The 18,585-nt window shown below is 36.4% G+C and overlaps 1 protein-coding gene across 2 annotated transcripts in view; it reads right to left on the minus strand.

Moving 5' to 3' along the window:
• Window positions 1-587: 587 nt before the first annotated feature.
• The window catches only part of BDP1 (B double prime 1, subunit of RNA polymerase III transcription initiation factor IIIB), a 96,773-nt gene continuing 78,775 nt past the window's right edge, over window positions 588-18,585 (minus strand). For both annotated transcript variants that reach the window (XM_043965714.1, XM_043965720.1), the window contains 9 exons: window positions 18,316-18,454; window positions 17,567-17,735; window positions 16,118-16,184; window positions 13,895-14,081; window positions 13,071-13,278; window positions 11,392-11,434; window positions 6,655-6,916; window positions 6,218-6,467; window positions 588-3,398 (listed from right to left, as the gene is read on the minus strand). In XM_043965714.1, coding sequence (XP_043821649.1) covers window positions 3,261-3,398; window positions 6,218-6,467; window positions 6,655-6,916; window positions 11,392-11,434; window positions 13,071-13,278; window positions 13,895-14,081; window positions 16,118-16,184; window positions 17,567-17,735; window positions 18,316-18,454 — 1,463 coding nt within the window. In that variant the 3' untranslated portion in view covers window positions 588-3,260. The remainder of the gene's footprint in view (window positions 3,399-6,217; window positions 6,468-6,654; window positions 6,917-11,391; window positions 11,435-13,070; window positions 13,279-13,894; window positions 14,082-16,117; window positions 16,185-17,566; window positions 17,736-18,315; window positions 18,455-18,585) is intronic.

Below are 18,585 nucleotides of genomic sequence, written 5' to 3' on the forward strand. Positions count from 1 at the left end.
TAGTAAGTATCAAGTGTCTGAGGACGGATTTGAACTCAGGTCCTCCTGAATCCAGGTTGGGTGCTTCATCCACTGCGCCACCTAGCTGCCCCCCCACTACAGGTATTATTTTTTTGTTTGTTTGTTTGTTTTTTTTTTTTGTGGGGCAATGGGGGTTAAGTGACTTGCCCAGGGTCACACAGCTAGTAAGTGTCAAGTGTCTGAGGCCGGATGTGAACTCAGGTCCTCCTGAATCCAGGGCCGGTGCTTTATCCACTGTACCACCTAGCTGCCCCAACACTACAGGTATTATTAACCCTGTTTTACAAATGAAGAAAGTGAAATTGGGAGGTTAAGTTGCTCATAGTATACAACTAGCTTCAGAAGTAGATAGCATCTGACTCCAGGAAAGAAAAAAAGGTGGCTTTAATTCCTCTATATCAAGTTGTGATTAATTATAAATAGACAATTCCTGCTTGATTTTTCTCATGGTGGAAGGAAAATGACCACGAAAATATCAGCAGGCTTCCATTTGTGGTTTACTGTAGATAAGTCTGTTTAGTCTTTCTAAATTAAAACTGAAAGGATAGAGAAGGAATGGTATAAAATTACTTTATTATTGACATAATTTACATATATGAAAGATCATCACTTTCTTTGAAACAAGAAAGTTTACAAATGACCATTTTTTTCCATTTTCATCAATAAACTGTTAGGCAACATAGTATAGATGATCACTTCTATTTCCAATCACCAGTATGCAACTAGCAGATGTTGACAAAAAAAAATTGTGTTTCTGTGTTGATCATTCCTCGTTGTTTTTTTTTCTTTAAAATAATCACTTCCTATTTTCAAAAATGCATTTTAAGACAGGACATGTAATCTGACTTATGTGGCAATTAAAAAAAAGTCTTTGTATTCCACAGGGAAAGATAAAGACACAATCATATTTCCTGTAATGAATACTTTATAAAATACAAAACTGAAACCTTCTGAATACGCCTGAGGCCTAAAATGTTTGTGAATAAATCTTTTCATTTTCACGGTAGTACTAAATTTGTTTTCATATCTCTTTTTCTTTAACCAGCTGACTTGATTCTTTAAAACAATCAGATGAACCCACTGCATACATGGTAAAAATATAACATTTCCCCAAAAGATGCTGTTTACAAACGAAATCTGCAAGAGGCAACCTTTTTTTAAATTAGCACTGTTCATAAAATTTAGTCTGCAAGGGGTAAATTAAACCATTGTTCCATCACGTAATCTAATACTGAAAAAAATTCAGAGAGAAAGAAATTTAGCTTATGACTTTTTTTTTTTTTGCTTATGACTTTTAAAAAAGACCACAGTGGAAAAGTGATGCGTTAATTATCATGATTTGTCTGTGTCTGATGCTTATCGTATGCCTGCATGGCTGAGTGTAGGGGTCTCCCCCCTGTGATCCTATCCTATCTGGACTTTAGACTTAATTTTCCATCTTTTTATGGGTCATACAAAGCAGTAATCACTACAGAATAAAAATTTTCTTGGGAATTTGATTTGAATCAAAATCATCTTTTCCCTAAATGTGGCTTATGCAAACTCCTGTGGCCTAAGATTAGTTTTAATGGATTTTGTTTGCCTTGCCTTTAGCCTGAGGGAAGAAAGTCAAGTTAGGAATCTTGTCATCAGTCCCCACCAGCCCTCCTCCCCTCTCCCAGCCTGAACTCAAGACTATATATTTCCTGATGGTGCTTGGATGTCTCTTCTGCAGGTACTATCACTCCTCTTCTGGAGGGGAGTAGTTCCAGATTCTGCATTCTGGTCCCCTTCCTCAATTACACAATTTTCACAGGAAATGTATATAATTATTTTTCTGTGTGTAACTTTTTTCCTTGCAATTTGGCAATATTTTCATTATTAATTATCAATCAGCCTTAAAGGAAAAAAAAAAAACATTTTTATAGGTGGCAACAGATTTGGAAATTCATTTTTTTTCTACGTGATATATGGAATTCAGTTTACATTGTGAAGAGTTTTACTTTCAGGAAAGATTCATGACTTCAAACACAAAATAATTAATGGAAGATGAAAAACAGGAAAAAACAGGAAAACCAGAAATATTCTTTGGGAGGCTTCATCAAAATTGCTGGAGGGAAAAAAGATTGAGGGGATTCCTAGATTATGCAGATGAATCACTAGACCTTAAAATTACAACTCTTAAGTGAAATAACTGGCCAAGAGTTTACCTTGAAAAGAGTTTATGACTTCACTTCAATTGTATAATTCATACCTATTAGAAATTTTTTTATCTCGAGTCAAATTGTTTGTGTAGAATTTAGGGGATGAAGAAAAAAGCAGCAGAAAAGACAACAATTTACAATCACTAACTTGTGGAAGGAATTTTGCCTAACCAATTAAAAATAAAATGCAAGATATTTTCGTGTTGGAAAGAATGTGCTTATCCCAAATTAAAAGAAAAGACCACCTAAAATACCACTGAAAGCCAAGTCAGTCAAGGAAAATCTCTCTGGCTTTAGAATCCCAAGAGTCCAAACATAATCCATTATAATAACTATGGCCAATGGCTTCAAAATTAAGGAAGAGATTCCTAATTGGATATATACATTCATTTCTACCTTACCCACAAGTCTGTCAGGTGAAAAGACTAAAACAGAACAGCACTCTTATAAATAAATAAAAAATAAATAAATAAGTTTTTTGATGTTTCACCTCTGTACAAATATTGAAGTTAAATATTTACTTTTCAATTTGAACCATCAATCTTACATCAATATGGATTCTTTTATTACAAAAATACATATTTATAGTCAGAGAAATAACTGATAATAGAAAATGGCTATTTCTTAGCCATTTTCTAAAGTTTCACAATCTGCTTCCATCTACTTACAGAGGCAAATTAAAAGGCCCCTACCAAGAAATAACTTCACAAAAAGAAGTGTTCACTAAATGTTATATACAATCAACCTCCAAAGACTTTAGGCCTATGATTGAAAAGGCATTTATCTGTGACACCACAAAGTGTCCACATGTGGCCAGCACAGGAGGAGGGTCAAAATGTAAACAAGAGTCATTATTTGTTTGATAAACAAGTCTTAGCTGCTTGACTCAACCAATTTGAGGGAAATATCCACAATGTATTCCAGTGATTTTAAAAGCTTCAAGACCAAGTTCATTAAATACAAAATAAATCCAAGAAAAATCAACAGTGATCCTTCAGCTAAATACTGCTTTGTTGTTGCAATTCAGAATTAAAATCCCAAGCTTTGTAAAAAGCCTCAGCTTTGCTCTGTTTCATCCACTTCCATAAAAATATCACTAAAAAAATATTCAGTGACTTTGGTTGGCTCCTCTTCAGTTTCCATCTTTTGGTCACTTTTACAACTTTCTTCCTCGAGTGACTGATCACAGGAAACCTAATAATGTAAGAAAAATAAATATTGAAAACTACTATATTATAGAACACTGTCAGTCTACGTGCTGGTAAATTTTGCCAAACCAATAATAGTTGCTTTCTTTTTAAATCTTTGTTTTAAAGGAAAGTTAACTGGGGGTGTGGGGAATTAATTTGGAAATGGAGGCAATGTAGAAAATATAGCAATGAAAATAAGTTTTTTAAAAAAAGAATACCATTCAATGCTAAAACACAAAGTTACTGTTTTCTTGGTATAACTACCCAGAACCTAGATTTTCTTAAAGCCTTCTCTTGACTATATACCAGGTAAGCTGTCTGGGCTAAGACAAATTGTTTTAACCCTGCACTTTTGAGATTTACTATCTTTAAGACAGAGTTCATATCTTCTCTTCATATTGCAGATAAAATGTATGCAAGATAGCTAAACACATGCAAATTCTTAGGATTATATACAAGAAATTAGAACAGAACAGAATACAACCTAGAGAGACATTCAATGTATGGGCAAACAATCCTACATTTCATAACATTTCCTAATGAAATAATTCTACCATGTTAAAGGCATAACATATGAACTACATATACTATACTTAAACCAAGCAGAGTGACTGCCTCCCAGAAAAACCAAGAGTGCCAGCTACTGGCATTTAAAATGGCAAGGACATTTTCAGTCACATAGAAAGTGCCTCTAAAAATGAATAATGGTATTGCATTTTATATATATATATATATTGTTAAGGGCTAAAATTCTAGCTAAACTGTCTAAAATATCTAATGAGTGGTCGCCAATAAATTATAAGCTTTAGCAAGAGTTAGACTTTTAAGCATTTATTAAGGAGAATAAGAATTTGGTAAAGAGAGAGAGAAAGGCCTAGATTTCTATCTATTAAAGGGAGAGAGCATTTCTAGCTCCACTCTCCACCAGCGTCCTCAGGAAAGAGCGCCAGACTGAGCGCCAGTCTCTTCCTTCCTCCTTCCACTAGCCCGCGTCACTTCCTGACTCCTGGTCTTGCCCTCAAAGACCTTCGCTTCATGGGCAGAACTCTTCTACAGTAAGTCTCCAGCAGGTGGCGTCATTCCAATCGTTACAGTATATATATATATATATATATATATATATATATATATATGTACACATACATATATAACACATATATTTTAGTAATGGAAATTGAGTAAACATTTAGTTGTGTAAAAAAATTAATCATTAATAACTATAACTAACCTGAAAAAAATTATATATAATTGGACTTATAAAAATTATGATTATATGAAAAATGATAAATTTAGAAAAATTATAATTGGGCCGTAAATCCCTTCGTGGTTGCCATTCAAATGTTAGAATATTTTTGAATGACTAGCTTAAATTTGGGGGGCCTAATCTATGGATGACTAAACTTTCTGAATGGAGGACTAAACTATGGACTTTTGACTATTTGGCTATCTAACTTCGTTAATTTAATGTGGGCCGTTTATAAAGTTCCACCACACTGCTCCACTCCCAAATTGATAAGCACAGGATTAAGAAGGCTCTAACTAAATAATCAAAGCAGAGTTTATTTATTTATGAGATACTATTTCAAATTAGGAATACAGGGAAATAAAGTACAACCTGACTGCTTTCCACTGCATCTCTTTTGCACCTGTTGCGCTTGGAACTTCTTGAATACAATAAGGGCCTTAGCCGCCTCCAGCCTCAGGGCACGTTACACTTTCCCTGGTTTGTATTAAGGCCTGTAACCTTGTCAGACCTTGTCAGACCAGAACTGAACTCTCCTTGGTCCTTGTCTTCACTCCCCTCTAGTCAGCCTCTCTCCTAGTCCGTCCCCCCTGAGTCTTGTCTATCTAGTCCATCTCCAGTCCGTCCTCTAGTCTGTCCTTCTTTATCTAGTCTGTCTCCCCCCCTCCTGTCTCACTCCCAGGTCTATATATACCTTTTCTTCTCTCCACTCAAATCTCGGGGCTTCCTTCACCTTCACAGACCAAGCTAATCCGCCAGCCAGAGCTGCAGCTGGTTGGGGGGGGAAGGGTGCATTCCCCCTTCACGTGCCTCAGCACAGGCTATCTTTCAGATAGCTTCGCTCAGGTCGGAGGGAGCTGGGGGCTTTTTTTTCCCCCCAGCTGTCTGACCTGGTGTCTTGTATAGCCCACGGGGCTTTTTCGCTCAGCTGAAGCCGAGGAGGAGGGGGAGAGACCCTGAGGGCCTAAGGCTTTCTAATCTCAGCCTAAAGGTAGGGTCCCCAAATCAAAATAAATTTCCACAGTTTTAAGACAAATGCAATTTTTAAAGAACAGAATATATATGAGCTGATGGGGTCATAATTACTTTTTAATCTTCTACCTCAGATTAACAAGGTCAGACACTGCTTTCTTTTTTTTGCTGCTTTGTGTATTAAAGAAATCGTATTAAAGCTTCTAATTTTGATTAGATTAGTGGTTTGATCCAGAAATTTCTGCAAGACTAAATCCCTAATTAAAAAAAAACAAACTCAGGGCAGCTAGGTGGCACAGTGGATAAAGCACTGGCCTTGGATTCAGGAAGACCTGAATTCAAATCCGACCTCAGACACTTGACACTTATTAGCTGTGTGACCCTGGGCAAGTCACTTAACCCTCATTGCCTTGCAAAAACCCCCAAAACCTCCCCTCCCCAAAAAAACCCTCTTCCTCTCCTTTTTCAGTGTTTTATTTTGTAGCCTTTGCTGATATTCACATAAAAGGATCCACCATTGTTTATTATTATGTTCCCTCTTAATTGAATACATAAAATTTATTCCATTTCACATAGAAGCAACAAAACATAGAAAGAACTATCCATACCTGAGGTGCTGAATTGCTCATAGGACTGGTTTCAGAATGAGACTCAGAACTTGTGGGAGGAAGGGGACAAGAGTCTTGCTTTTTTCTCTTGCTTTCATTTAGTGGAGTCGGTCTTCTAAAATTACGCCTTGATATAGGTATAAGAGGTTTCAAACGCTTTTGACTGTTCATTGGTGTAGCTTCTGATTCAGAATCCAAATTATTCTTTGAACATATCAAAGATAAAAATCCCAGAGGTCTTCGGCCAGGTCTAGAAACAAAGACAAAATGACAATCTTGTTTATATGCCTGGAACTCCTTCATTTCAGGTCAAAAAGAGAGTTGAAAGTTGCCAACTATCACAATAATATTTAATTTGTTTAAAGGCTATATTTGTTTGATAAATTAAAAAAGAAAGGAAACCATTATTGCACAGTTAAGAGATTTCTTCACAATACCTGGAAAACAAAGAGGATGACTTGCTTCTCTGTTCTAATTGATGGGTAGCCCCAGTTCTTTCCTTGTCAGATACTACAGTCTCATCTTGAGGTAAATGAGGAACATTCTCTTCTTTTTGAGTACATGTCACCTCATCACAAGATTCAGTTCCTGAAGCCTGCACAGTAAGTTCTGACTGCTCTTTCTCTGTCTTCTGAGGTTCTGTGATTGTACATGTGCTTCCCAAGATAGGTACAACAGTCTGCTTTTCATAAGACTCTCCTTCAGAAGACAAAAAAAATATGAGTACAAATAAAGCAAGTTACTCAGGAAATGTATTTATTCAAATGATCTGAAATGCCTTAAAAATGTTATCAGTAATTGATATTAAGAATCATCATATAGGGGCAGCTAGGTGGCACAGTGGATAGAGTACCAGCCCTGGAATCAGGAGGACCTGAGTTCAAATCTGACCTCAGACACTTAACACTTACTAGCTGTGTGACCCTAGGCAAGTCACTTAACCCCAATTGCCTCACCAAAAAAAAAAAAAAAAAAAGAATCTTCATATATCTAGTTCACTACAAGCTACAATAGTCATTATGGAACATTTTAAAAGTTCATTCAGAATAAGCTGAATTGATTAAAATGGAAAATGGTTAAAGTTTCTGGCCCCACCTCCCCTCCAAAAAAGTACCGTACCAAAACGAAAGTAAATGATGTACCTACGCCCTGACTCAGGTCCAAGATGGAGGGAAAAGTCTCATATGTGCAAAAATATTTAAAGAAGCACTTTTCTCTTTTGGGGGGCAAGTTTGTGTCATTATAGTTATACACTATTCAGTTATGTTTTGCTATTTTCATTTACACTGTTGTAGACGTTATAGAAATAGTTTTCCTGGTTGTGCTTTGTTTTCTATCAGTTTATCTCGTTAGGTCTTCCCATGTTTCTCTTTATTTATTGATACTCAGCATTTTTTAGTTAGAAATATTCTATTACATGAATGTACCACAACTCATTTAATCACTGCCTCATTTATGTAGATCCAGCCCTAGAATTTCTCTTAAATTACATTCCTGCATCACCAACTGCCTTAGGGACATCTTGAACTGGATGTCCCATAGGCATCTCACAAACCCAACATGTCCAAAACAAAGCTCTTTATCTTTCTTTCCATACTTTCCCACCTTCCCAACTGTCTTACTATTGTCGATGGAAGGTACCACCACCCTCCCAGTCACTCAGATTTGAAGCCTTGGTTATATTATCCTTAACTCCATACTTTCTTTCTTTCTTTCTTTCTTTTTTTGGGGGGGGGGGTTGTCTTTTTGTTTATTTGTTTTGTGGGGCAATGAGGATTAAGTGACTTGCCCATGGTCACACCGCTAGTATCAAGTGTCTGAGGCCTGATCTGAACTCAGGTTCTCCTGAATCCAGGGCCAGTGCTCTATCCACTGTGCCACCTAGCTGCCCCCAACTCCATATTTTCATTCACTTCACTTATCCAATCTATTGTCAAACCTTGTTATGAACATTCAAAATATCTCTTACCTCCATCCCCTTCTCTACACTCATACAGCTACCCTCCCTATTCTCTGTCCTCAGTACAGACCCTCATCACCCCTCATCAGGACTACTGCAATTCTGCCTCAAATCTCTCCCTTCTGCTCCATTCTCTCTTCAGCTATCAAAGTGATTTTCCTAAAATAAATCCACGTCACCTCTTTACTCAACAAAACCCAATGACTGCCTATTACCTCTGGGATCGAGTATAAAGGCTTCAGGCATTTAAAGCCCTTCACAATCTGGCCCCTCCTACCACTTCTGTCTTGTTACCCTTTGCTTTTTAACTATACTGGCCTATATGCTAGTTCTTGCACACAACTCTCCAGCTCCAGACTATGGCTTTTCTTCTAGCTGTCCCCCAAACCTGGAATCTTCTCCCTCCTCACCTCTGTTTCTCAAACGTCCTTGGCTTCCTTCAAAACTCAGCTCAAATCCTGCCTTCTGCTAAAAACTTATCCTGATACTTCCTGATTCTTGTGCATGCTCCCTAAGATTGTCTTCCATTTATTCTGCATACTGTCATGACTGGATTTTTTTTTTTTTTTAGTGAGGCAATTGGGGTTAAGTGACTTGCCCAGGGTCACACAGCTAGTAAGTGTTAAGTGTCTGAGGCCAGATTTGAACTCAGGTATTCCTGACTCCAGGGCCGGTGCTCTATCCACTGCACCACCTAGCTGCCCCATGACTGGATTTTAACAAAGGGAAAACTGAGGCAAAGCTCTGCACAAGAAAACACTTATTAGTAGAGGCAGGCTACCTGCCAATAAATGAGTCAATGGCTTGCCTCCATTATTGCTAAAGACCCCCGAGAAAAAGGTTAATTCCCCTTATATAGGTTTTGGAGAGTACAGAACAAAGAATAATGCAGGGTAGATGACCTCATAGGATTAAGGGCAAAATGACTACAGAGCAGAGGCACAGGAAACAACATGATTGGTTGAAAGTTTGGTAATGGGGGCTATCAATGACACCCACCTGCCCCTGCTTATTCTTTCATGAGACTAAGTCCAGGTGCAGATAGCAGCCCAGACTTTTGGACAACAAACAAGACATCCTTAAAGGACAGGTTGGTGGCACAAATCAGACCCAAACTTCCTTGCTTTCTTACACATTCCCCAAGGTTAAATTCTTTGAGGCAAGAAAGCTGGATTTTAAAACAACCCATTACAGGACAGCTGAAGTCTGAACTAATTTCAGAGAAAAAGAACCATGACTTGAGCAGTTACAAGGCAAAATCAATTACTTGTAAACAGGACCTATAAGAAAACGATACAGGAGGGACAGCTAGGTGGCACAGTGGATAAAGCACTGGCCCTAGATTCAGGAGGACCTGAGTTCAAATCTGACCTCAGACACTTGACACTTACTAGCTGTGTGACCCTGGGCAAGTTACTTAACCCTCACTGCCCTGTCCCCCCACCCCCAAAAAAGATACAGGATCAATTTTAATCTTCTCAGTACATCTTGCATATACTTTGTTCTTTGCATATTGTTGCTCCCACTAGAATGTGAACTCTTCTGTCTTGATCTCCTTGGAAGTATAGGTCTGAGTGCAATCTCTGGGTCAGATGATATGGTCACATTTTTATCACTTTGTCAGCACAATTCCAAACTTTTTTATATAATGATTGTGACAAGTGACAGATCTTAACAGTACACTGATGAATAAGCCTGCCTTACCACAGCATTTCCAACATTGACTATTCAATAGTCTTTAAAAGTAGAAATATTATAGATCACTGAAATTCTCACAGTATCAAAAGCTCCATTTAGCCAATGATTCCAACATCCTTCTCAACCAAATTAGTCAAAGTACAAGCAAAAAAAGAGAGACACTGATTCACCCTTATGTAATTTAACATTATAATTTTTAAAAGTTCTTTCATTCCTTTGATAGTTTCTGATGAGTATGTACCATGAACCAGTAACACAATGAAATTTGTATGGGCTAGTAATACTAAAGAAAGTACCATAAAAATGGAGAAAAAAGTTATTGGGAACCTGTGTTGCAAATGGTCTGATTATAAAGTGGTGACTGAAACTAAGTAACATTTTTATTTACGTTAAAGATAAGGTTTTGTGGTTTTGCTTTGTCTTTAGAACAAAAAGCCTCAGAATTTATACAGTTGTAGGACTTCCAATCACTGACAAGTCATTCTAGCTTTGGGATTTGAATACAGCTGAATTTTAGAATGAAGGCCAAGCCAAAATGGTAACAGGCTTTGAAAAGCAAATATATCACTAGCTATCCAAGTCTTCACCACACCACTCTATCCATTTTTTTAAAAAAAATTTTTAAAAATGCAACTTCCTTGGTTCAAATTTTTCAAACATTATTAAGCAATGACTTGAGGTACAACTGAAAGCCCAAGGTTAGGCTGAGAGCAAAGAGAAGGAAGATTAGGAAAAAAGGAAAAAGAAAATGGGAGAAAAAGAGAAAGAAGTATGAAGAGGTACATATAATAGATGGGAATGGGAGAGGGACACCAAAATGCTAATTTGATACAGATTTCCTAAAGAATTGTTGTACAGATATTGGAACCAAAACTTCTAGGACCTTTAGGAGAAAGCCAAGCACAGAGGCCTTCTATTAGTCCCAACATGAATCTTCAGGATGATTCTAGGGAGTAAAGAAAATCCTTTAAAATTCAGAGTATGGACTAAGGCCAGTCAGCATAAAGTTGACTTCTAGGCTTAAAAAAAAAGGCTGATAATTACTTGGTTTGGGGCAGGACAAGATGCTAACACTAGCAAATTGTTTTATGGAAGGCACCACGAGCACTCTTAATTAAGAACAGAAAAATGTTGTTAGGATTCTAAGAAGTCTGCCGATACTAAAACCAGTGATGATCCATCACATAACTAAATAATTTGATTGCCATCACTACATGGGAAGGCAGGTAATGACAAGTGTTCTATCTGTTTTACAGAAGAGAGTAACTGAGGTTTGAGAGGTTAAATTACTTGCCCAAGATCCCACTGCTACTAAGTACAAAAGTCAGAAGCTGACAGGAGGTTTGGGTGCTATTGGTATTAGCAAGCAGAGGCCTCATTTATACCAGTGTCTAAGACTGGCTAATAACCACATCGCTAGGACTTCTTTCAAAAGCCTAACTCAAGCTTGTGAAATGTCTGCTTAGATTAAGGTAATACATGACGATGAGCAAAATGTAAACATCAAATCCCTCACCTGCAGCATTCATGTACACGTTTGTGGATTCTTCTGGAGATACCTGTTTTAAATAAATATTAAAATTAGAAATGTATTTCTTTCCTCTTGGTTCAGTAATTTGAATGAGATGACAAAAATCTCTTCTAAAAACAATTCAGATGATTATGCTGAGAATCAAGGTTACAGGTTCAATTGCAAATTGGAATTGTGTTCCATAAATTTAAAGAATTTACCCTTGTTCAGATCAGTCATTTAACAAAGGGATATTACTGTTTCTAAAACAATAAATATGTTGCTACTAGAAAAATAACCAAATCTCTTGGCCTATGGTGGTGGTTCAATAGTACCATTTTCATGTACAAAGAGTACATTTTATAAATTATAAAAAAGACTTCTTACCAAAAAATACAAGCTTAGGACTTTCCATGAAACTGCAGGTTTAATTATGTTGAGGTATGAAATAAAGAACATAGAATAATACAGTACTCTTGGGAAAAATTATAGTAATTTGGAATCATCTGGATTTAAGGTTATATCTCATATTCTCAGACTTACAGCTAGAAGGGACCTCAAGTCATCTAGACCAACTCCCTCATTCTACAGATGAAGAAACTGAGGACCAAAGAGGTTAAATGACTTGCTTATGGTTACAGAGGTAAAACAAGTGACAAAGCAAAGATGTGAGCCCATTTGCTCTAACTTTAAATGAAGAGCACTTGAACTCTTCTTTTCTCCCTTTACCATATTGCCTCTCTGTTGGTTACATTTTGGGGACCCTTTGGGTCTTTGGCAAACAATGTATATATTCAAACTAAACCACCAAAGGAAGGTTAGTTCTATTGTTTCCCCTAATATGTTCTGAGAAGAGCACTCTGTTCTTCTCAACAAGAAATGGAGAATGATATGAAAGTCTGGGCACTATAAGGATATGTCTCAAGGCTTATCTCTACTCATTTCATGTAACTGAAATTTATCAAAGCAAGCCATTTAATATTTTCACATTTCCTCATCAAACAATTAATTCCTCCCCACTTTCTTGATTCTCTGAATGCTCAGAATGTTCTATCACTAGTTAAAGAAATATCAGTTAATAGTACTCAGACACTCAAATGGATCTGTGATCTTATTGAGAAAGGAGTTCCCAATGATGCACACTGCAACCCATTTATACCTGCCCATCCTCGGGATTCTTGTCCACGTCCTTCCCAAGTCCATCTAACAACTGATCCACCATGCTTCCCTTGGGCTTAACTAATGGCGAAACCATTTTCTCTTTTTCTTATACACTTCCTTGATTAGCTCAGATTGTTTGTACTAGTATACAAACCAATAAATAGTATAGATACAACCCTCAGTACAGCTGTGCAGAGACATATATGAGATTTCACATCTTTATTATTTAATTCACCTTTCAGGGAAACCCAAATATTATGTTAATTTGTCTTCTACTGGAGAGAGATTATTGCTCTTCAAATTTTCCTTTGAGAAGGTTCCTTTTGCATTATTTGCTCCATATGCATGAACATCTAATAACGATACCTGACATTTATATGGTCCTTTCAGGTTTTGAGTTTTCCTTATAGCTGTAGTAAATACTATTTACTTTTGTCTCTCCATGTATTTGGTAGATTTCAAAATCCAAACAGAAAAAGGGATGACAGAATATGGTTACCTCCAGTCCTTAACAGTTCTCTTACCTCAGAGGTGATTTTCTGACAATCATCTCCTAAAGTGGAAACACTAAGTGTTGTAGGAGCAACAAAACTATTGCTTTCTTCAAGTCCGCAAACAAGTGTTTCACCAAATGTCAGATCCAAATCAGCTGGGGGCTTTTCAGGAAATGGCTGTACACTATTTCCATAACTAGATAAATGTGTGGCATCTTCAACAACTGGGAAATTCAAGCTGCATTTAAAATAAATTGGATTTTAGAATTTTACAATGTGCTCTAAGTGTCATCCCAATGAAAAACAATGACAAATTATGCACTAAATTCTACTTTCAAATTATGTTCATATTTAAGGCCTGATCTCAACTTGAATTTTTATGTATTGGATTTAAAATCTGAAATATTTAATAACTTCATCTTCAAAATTAAAAGATTTAACTTAAATATCTCTAACATTTAGATTTCTAATATCATTTGTCAAAGACTATATAAAAAAGTCCCAAAAATTTTAATGTAGTTTTAAGCTTCGGTAGCTTAAAGTTGCAATAAGACTTTTGGGCCATCCTATATATTAAGTAAGTGAACTCATAACTAGGTTACAGGAAAATCTAACATTTTTCATGAGAAATCAGAATAAGAATGTATAACAAAATATCAACAACCAAATGGCTTTTTTACCAAATATGAGAATGGTCACAATCCATGTACTCTCTAAATGTCCATCCAGAAGCTAAAGTAAAATATTTAGGATAACAACAAATAGAATTTCAACTAAGCTCATTCCATTTTAAAAACCAATTTGTTAATTTCTTCCCAAAAAATTCAGCAAAAATAGCATTTTTCCTAATTTACCTTAAGTCTCCCCTTTCTTCTCTATTCACTGATTTGACCAATATGGGTGCTGGTAGCAGAGCTCCAGAAGTTAATGAATCAGACAAACCAGTAAATTGCTCTGCTGCGTCTGTGGGGATTTCCACCAGAGTTAAAATGAATGTCTGCTCCTCCTCTTCTCCTTGATGATCAGCAGCAACCAGATTCACTATTAAAATTTAAGAGTTAGTAATGGAAATCTGAACTAGGATGTATTGGCAATTTTCTTATAATTCAAATTAGCCTTAGCACAAAGGTTCACACAAAGTACAAATGATGTTATTTCAAAAAGAAAGATGATTGGAATTGGCTCAGAGAGGGAATAACATACACATTCAGCTGGGTATAGAAATCTATATCACCATATAATAAAGTTGGAAGGGAAAGGGATAAGAGAATGGGGGGAAGGGAGGACTCAAACAGAAGGGAGGTTGGGTTGGGGGAAACAGCAGTCAGAAGCAAAACACTTTTGAGAATGGACAGTGTGAAAGGAGAGAGAGTGAGTAGGATAAACAGGGAAAATAGAATAGAGTGAAATATACAGTAATCCTAACTGTGAAAAAATTTTACAGCAAGTTTCTCTGATAAAGACCTCATTTCCCAAATATATAGCGAACTGAGTCAACTTTATAGGAATAAGAGCCATTCCTCAATTGACAGATGGTCAAAATATATGAACAGGTAGTTTTCAAAGTGAAGTAATCAAAGCTATAAATAGTTATGTGAAAAAAAATACTCTAAATCACTACTGATTATAGAATTGCAAAATAAAACAACTCTGAGCTACTACCCCATACATAACAGATTGGCTAATGTGACAGAAAAGGAAAGTGAAAAATGTTGGAGGGGATGTAGGAAAACTGAGATGCTAAGGCACTGTCGGTGAAGTTATATATTGATTCAATCGTCCTATAGAGCAATTTGGAACCATGCCCAAAGGGCTATAAAACCATGCATACCCATTGACCAAGTAATACCACTACTAACTCTGTATCCTCAGAGAGGTTTTAAAAGGGGGGGGGGGAGTCTTATGTGCACAAAACTATTTATAGCAGCCCTTTTTGTGGTGGCAAAGAATTAGAAATTGAAAGGATGTCCATCAATTGGAGAATGGCTAAACAAGTTCTTGTGTATAATTGTGATGGAACATTATTGTGCTATAGGAAATGAAGCGCAGGATGCTCTCAGAAAAAAACAGGAAAGACTTACATGAACTGATGCAAAGTGAAATGAGAAAAACCAAGAGAACACTGTATACATTAATAGCAATATTGCATAATAATCAATTGTGAATGACTTAGCTATTCTCAGCAATTAAAATGATCCAAGACAATTCTGAAAGACATGATAAAAAATGTTCTCCATCTCCAGAGAAAGAACAAATAGAGGTGGTGCAGTGGATAAAGCACCAGCCCTGGATTCAGGAGGACCTGAGTTCAAATTCTGCCTCAGAAACTTGACCCTACTAGCTGTGTGACCATGGGCAAATCACTTAACCTCCTTTGCCCCCCCCCCCAAAAAAAGAATAGCGTGTGAATGCAGATCAAAGCATAATTTTTCTTGGGGTTTTTTGTCTTTGTTTTCTTTTACAACATGACTAACATGGGAAAATGTTTTGCATGGCTGCACATGTATAATCTATCTCAAATTGTTTGCCTTCTCAATGAGGGAGAGAAGGAAAGAGTTTGGAACTGAAAAACTTTAAAAAACAAATATTAAAAATTGTTTTTATATGTAATTGGGGAAGAAAATTAAATAGTTAAAAAAAGAAAGATGATCCACTATGAGGAGGGAAATTTAAGTCTTCTGATTTAAAACTCACTTCAACATTTACAAAAAATAGGTCTTTAAGAATGAAAAAATTTTGTTTTTAATGGGCCCAATAAGGGTAAAATATCAGGATAAAAATATGGGTGACACATCACTTTATACATAGGGTATCTACAGAAAGAAAGCTGGACCTTAATTCAGAAAGACCTGAGTTCAAATCCAACCTCAGACACTTACTATGTGTGTGATCCTGAGCTAGTCACTTCACCCTGTTTGCCTAAGTTTCCTCATCTGTAAAATGAGCTAGAGAAGGAATGTCAAACCATTCCAGTATCTGTCACCACCCTCCCCTCAAAAAAAGGTTTCACAAAGAGTTTAACACAACTGAAAAACAAACAATAACAAAAATCACTTTATAGGAGTTGTATACCATACCTGCTATGTCATCTGGAACAATTACATTCTGTTGCTCAGCTTTTGTAGCACTATTCAATATACATTGCTATAAAAATTCAAAATGAAAGATTATTTTAGGACAACTTGAAACAATGAACAGGCATTAGACTTGGATTCATGGAATTATATGAACCCCAAATATTTTGAAATCTTAAAAAAGTTTTAAATCTTCAGCTTTGCCAATGTTTTGCATTTATTTAATTGTGTGTGTGTTTGTGTGTGTGTGCGCGTGCGCGCATGCATATGCACATGCACAGACACATAGGAAGAGACCTAGGAGTGAAAACTGAAGTGTTTTCACCCTAAGTAGGTGACTACATCACCCAAATAATTTATAATCTAATGAAATCATTTAGATAGTGATCCTTAACCTTGTCTCTTCTGCATAACAAGTACCAACTTGTTAGAGAAAAAAGTTATATGGAGAAAGAAACTTGCTTCTCAGCCAGCCTCTAGCATATGGTCATTAGCCTTTGACAAGAGTCACATTATTAAAAACGTAAATTAGTAGATAGATAGTATGCTCTGGGTGTAACACAGAGAGGACAGAGAAAGTGACAGGTCAACCTGCCACGGAGGTGCTACTCAATCTGTAAATACCAGGAGCTGTGTCATAGATAAGGTATGAGAGAAATGAGGTTCAGGTTCGCCCCAAACATACAGGAAGTTAGAAAAAACAAAAAACAGTTCAAGTACAGAGAAGGCCAAGAATTTATAGGAATTTGTTATGTGTATGAGTGTGAGTGTATGTGTGTTTTCTTTCTGTTGGAACATTAAAATATAAGCACTTCCTAAGATTGTGATAGGTTGCAAACTCAATTACCCAAATGAGTAATATCTTACTCCCATGAATATCACTACAAAGAAGTGTTCTACATAGAAATTTCCATGTTTTGGTAGATGGACCTATAAATACAAAGAACTGGCTATAGGGTAATTTTTTAAGCATATAAATGAATAATCATGTGCAACAAATAAGAATCTGACCTTGGCAAGTCTCCACACATTTAATAATCAATTTAACAGGTACTAATTGTGTGATGTTCAGAAGGAAAGTGGGAGAAAAGAAAGGTGAGTGAGTACTTTAGTCTATTTGTTCTTTTTAGCAAATACCTTTCAACTCCTTCTCATCCATGCTTACCTTTATACATCCCAACTACAAAATCTCTCAATCAATCAAAGCCAAAAGTTAAATCCAGATGTAAGTGTTTAAAAGAGGAATGTTATGGTACTTCCATTCTGCCATTACCAGATTCAAAGCACTTCAATATAAAACTAATTACTAGCATTAACTGAACATCTGCTATTTCATTTCTAGGACTAAAAGACAGGGAAAGTGTTCATATTTTAACAAAATTTTATCACAGTAAAATGATCTGGAGTTTGAAAGGAGTTCAGGATAAAAGGAAAGACTAAATGTTCTTTTACCTGGGCAAAATGAGTCATTAATAAATTGTTTCCATCATCATGACTAGAAAATTCTCCTGTAGGAGTATTAGTGACATTATAGCTGATGTCATATGAACTGGTCTTGGTTAGTATAGAGGAGGGAGATACCACTTGAGCCTCTTGAGATTCCTTGTTCTGGTTTTCTTCTCTGAAAGTAAAAAAAAAATATATAGAAAAATAGGTATAAAATCACAGAACTTTGTTGGCATAGAGGCTGAGAAAAATGAGGCTCAGGGAAGTTCAGTGATTTCCCCAAAGTCACACAGCTACCAAGTGGCAAAACCAGGATTACAAATGGGGTACCTTTGGTCACAGTTCAATGGCATTTCTACTATACAACAGATAACCAATTATTTTTATAGAAGTCCAATTATTTATTTTTAACCTATAAAACAATATTTTCATCAATACAGAAGCTTGGAAAAATCATGCCATTTTACAAATATTGCTAACAATAGCTAGCCAGCATTTACTTAGCACTTTCAAATTTGCAAAGTGCTCATTTGAATCTCATGACAATTCTGGGAGGTATGTGCTATTTTCATTCCCATTTCACGGTTAAGGAATCTGAGTCAAACAGAGGTTAAGTGACTTGCCCAGGGTCAGACGGCTAGTAGGTGTCTGGAGCTAGCTCTGAACTTAGGTCTTCCTGACTAGGTTCAGTACTCTATCTCCTGTGCCTCTTAGCAGTCTATAGCATCTAAATGGAGTTCCCTCCTTCTGTTTACCTTTCCATTTGGTTGACTTCTTTGCCATCATCAGTGCCTCTGAAGCTGTGTAGATCTGTCAGCATGCTAGTCTGCATCATGCCATCTGTCATAATCTTTGATTCTAGGTTTGTATCTTCCAAAACGGCTTCTTTGGAAGCTATACATCCCGGTTTAAAAAAAAAAAAAGAGTAAGCCATTCAACATATTGTGCAAAATAAGATGCCTTATAACTAAAACCACATTCTTGATTAAATTCCTACCAACATAACTTACTCAATCAGCAGCTCT

Source organism: Dromiciops gliroides, chromosome 1, assembly GCF_019393635.1.
Source record: "Dromiciops gliroides isolate mDroGli1 chromosome 1, mDroGli1.pri, whole genome shotgun sequence".
Classification (NCBI taxonomy): Eukaryota; Metazoa; Chordata; class Mammalia; order Microbiotheria; family Microbiotheriidae; genus Dromiciops; species Dromiciops gliroides.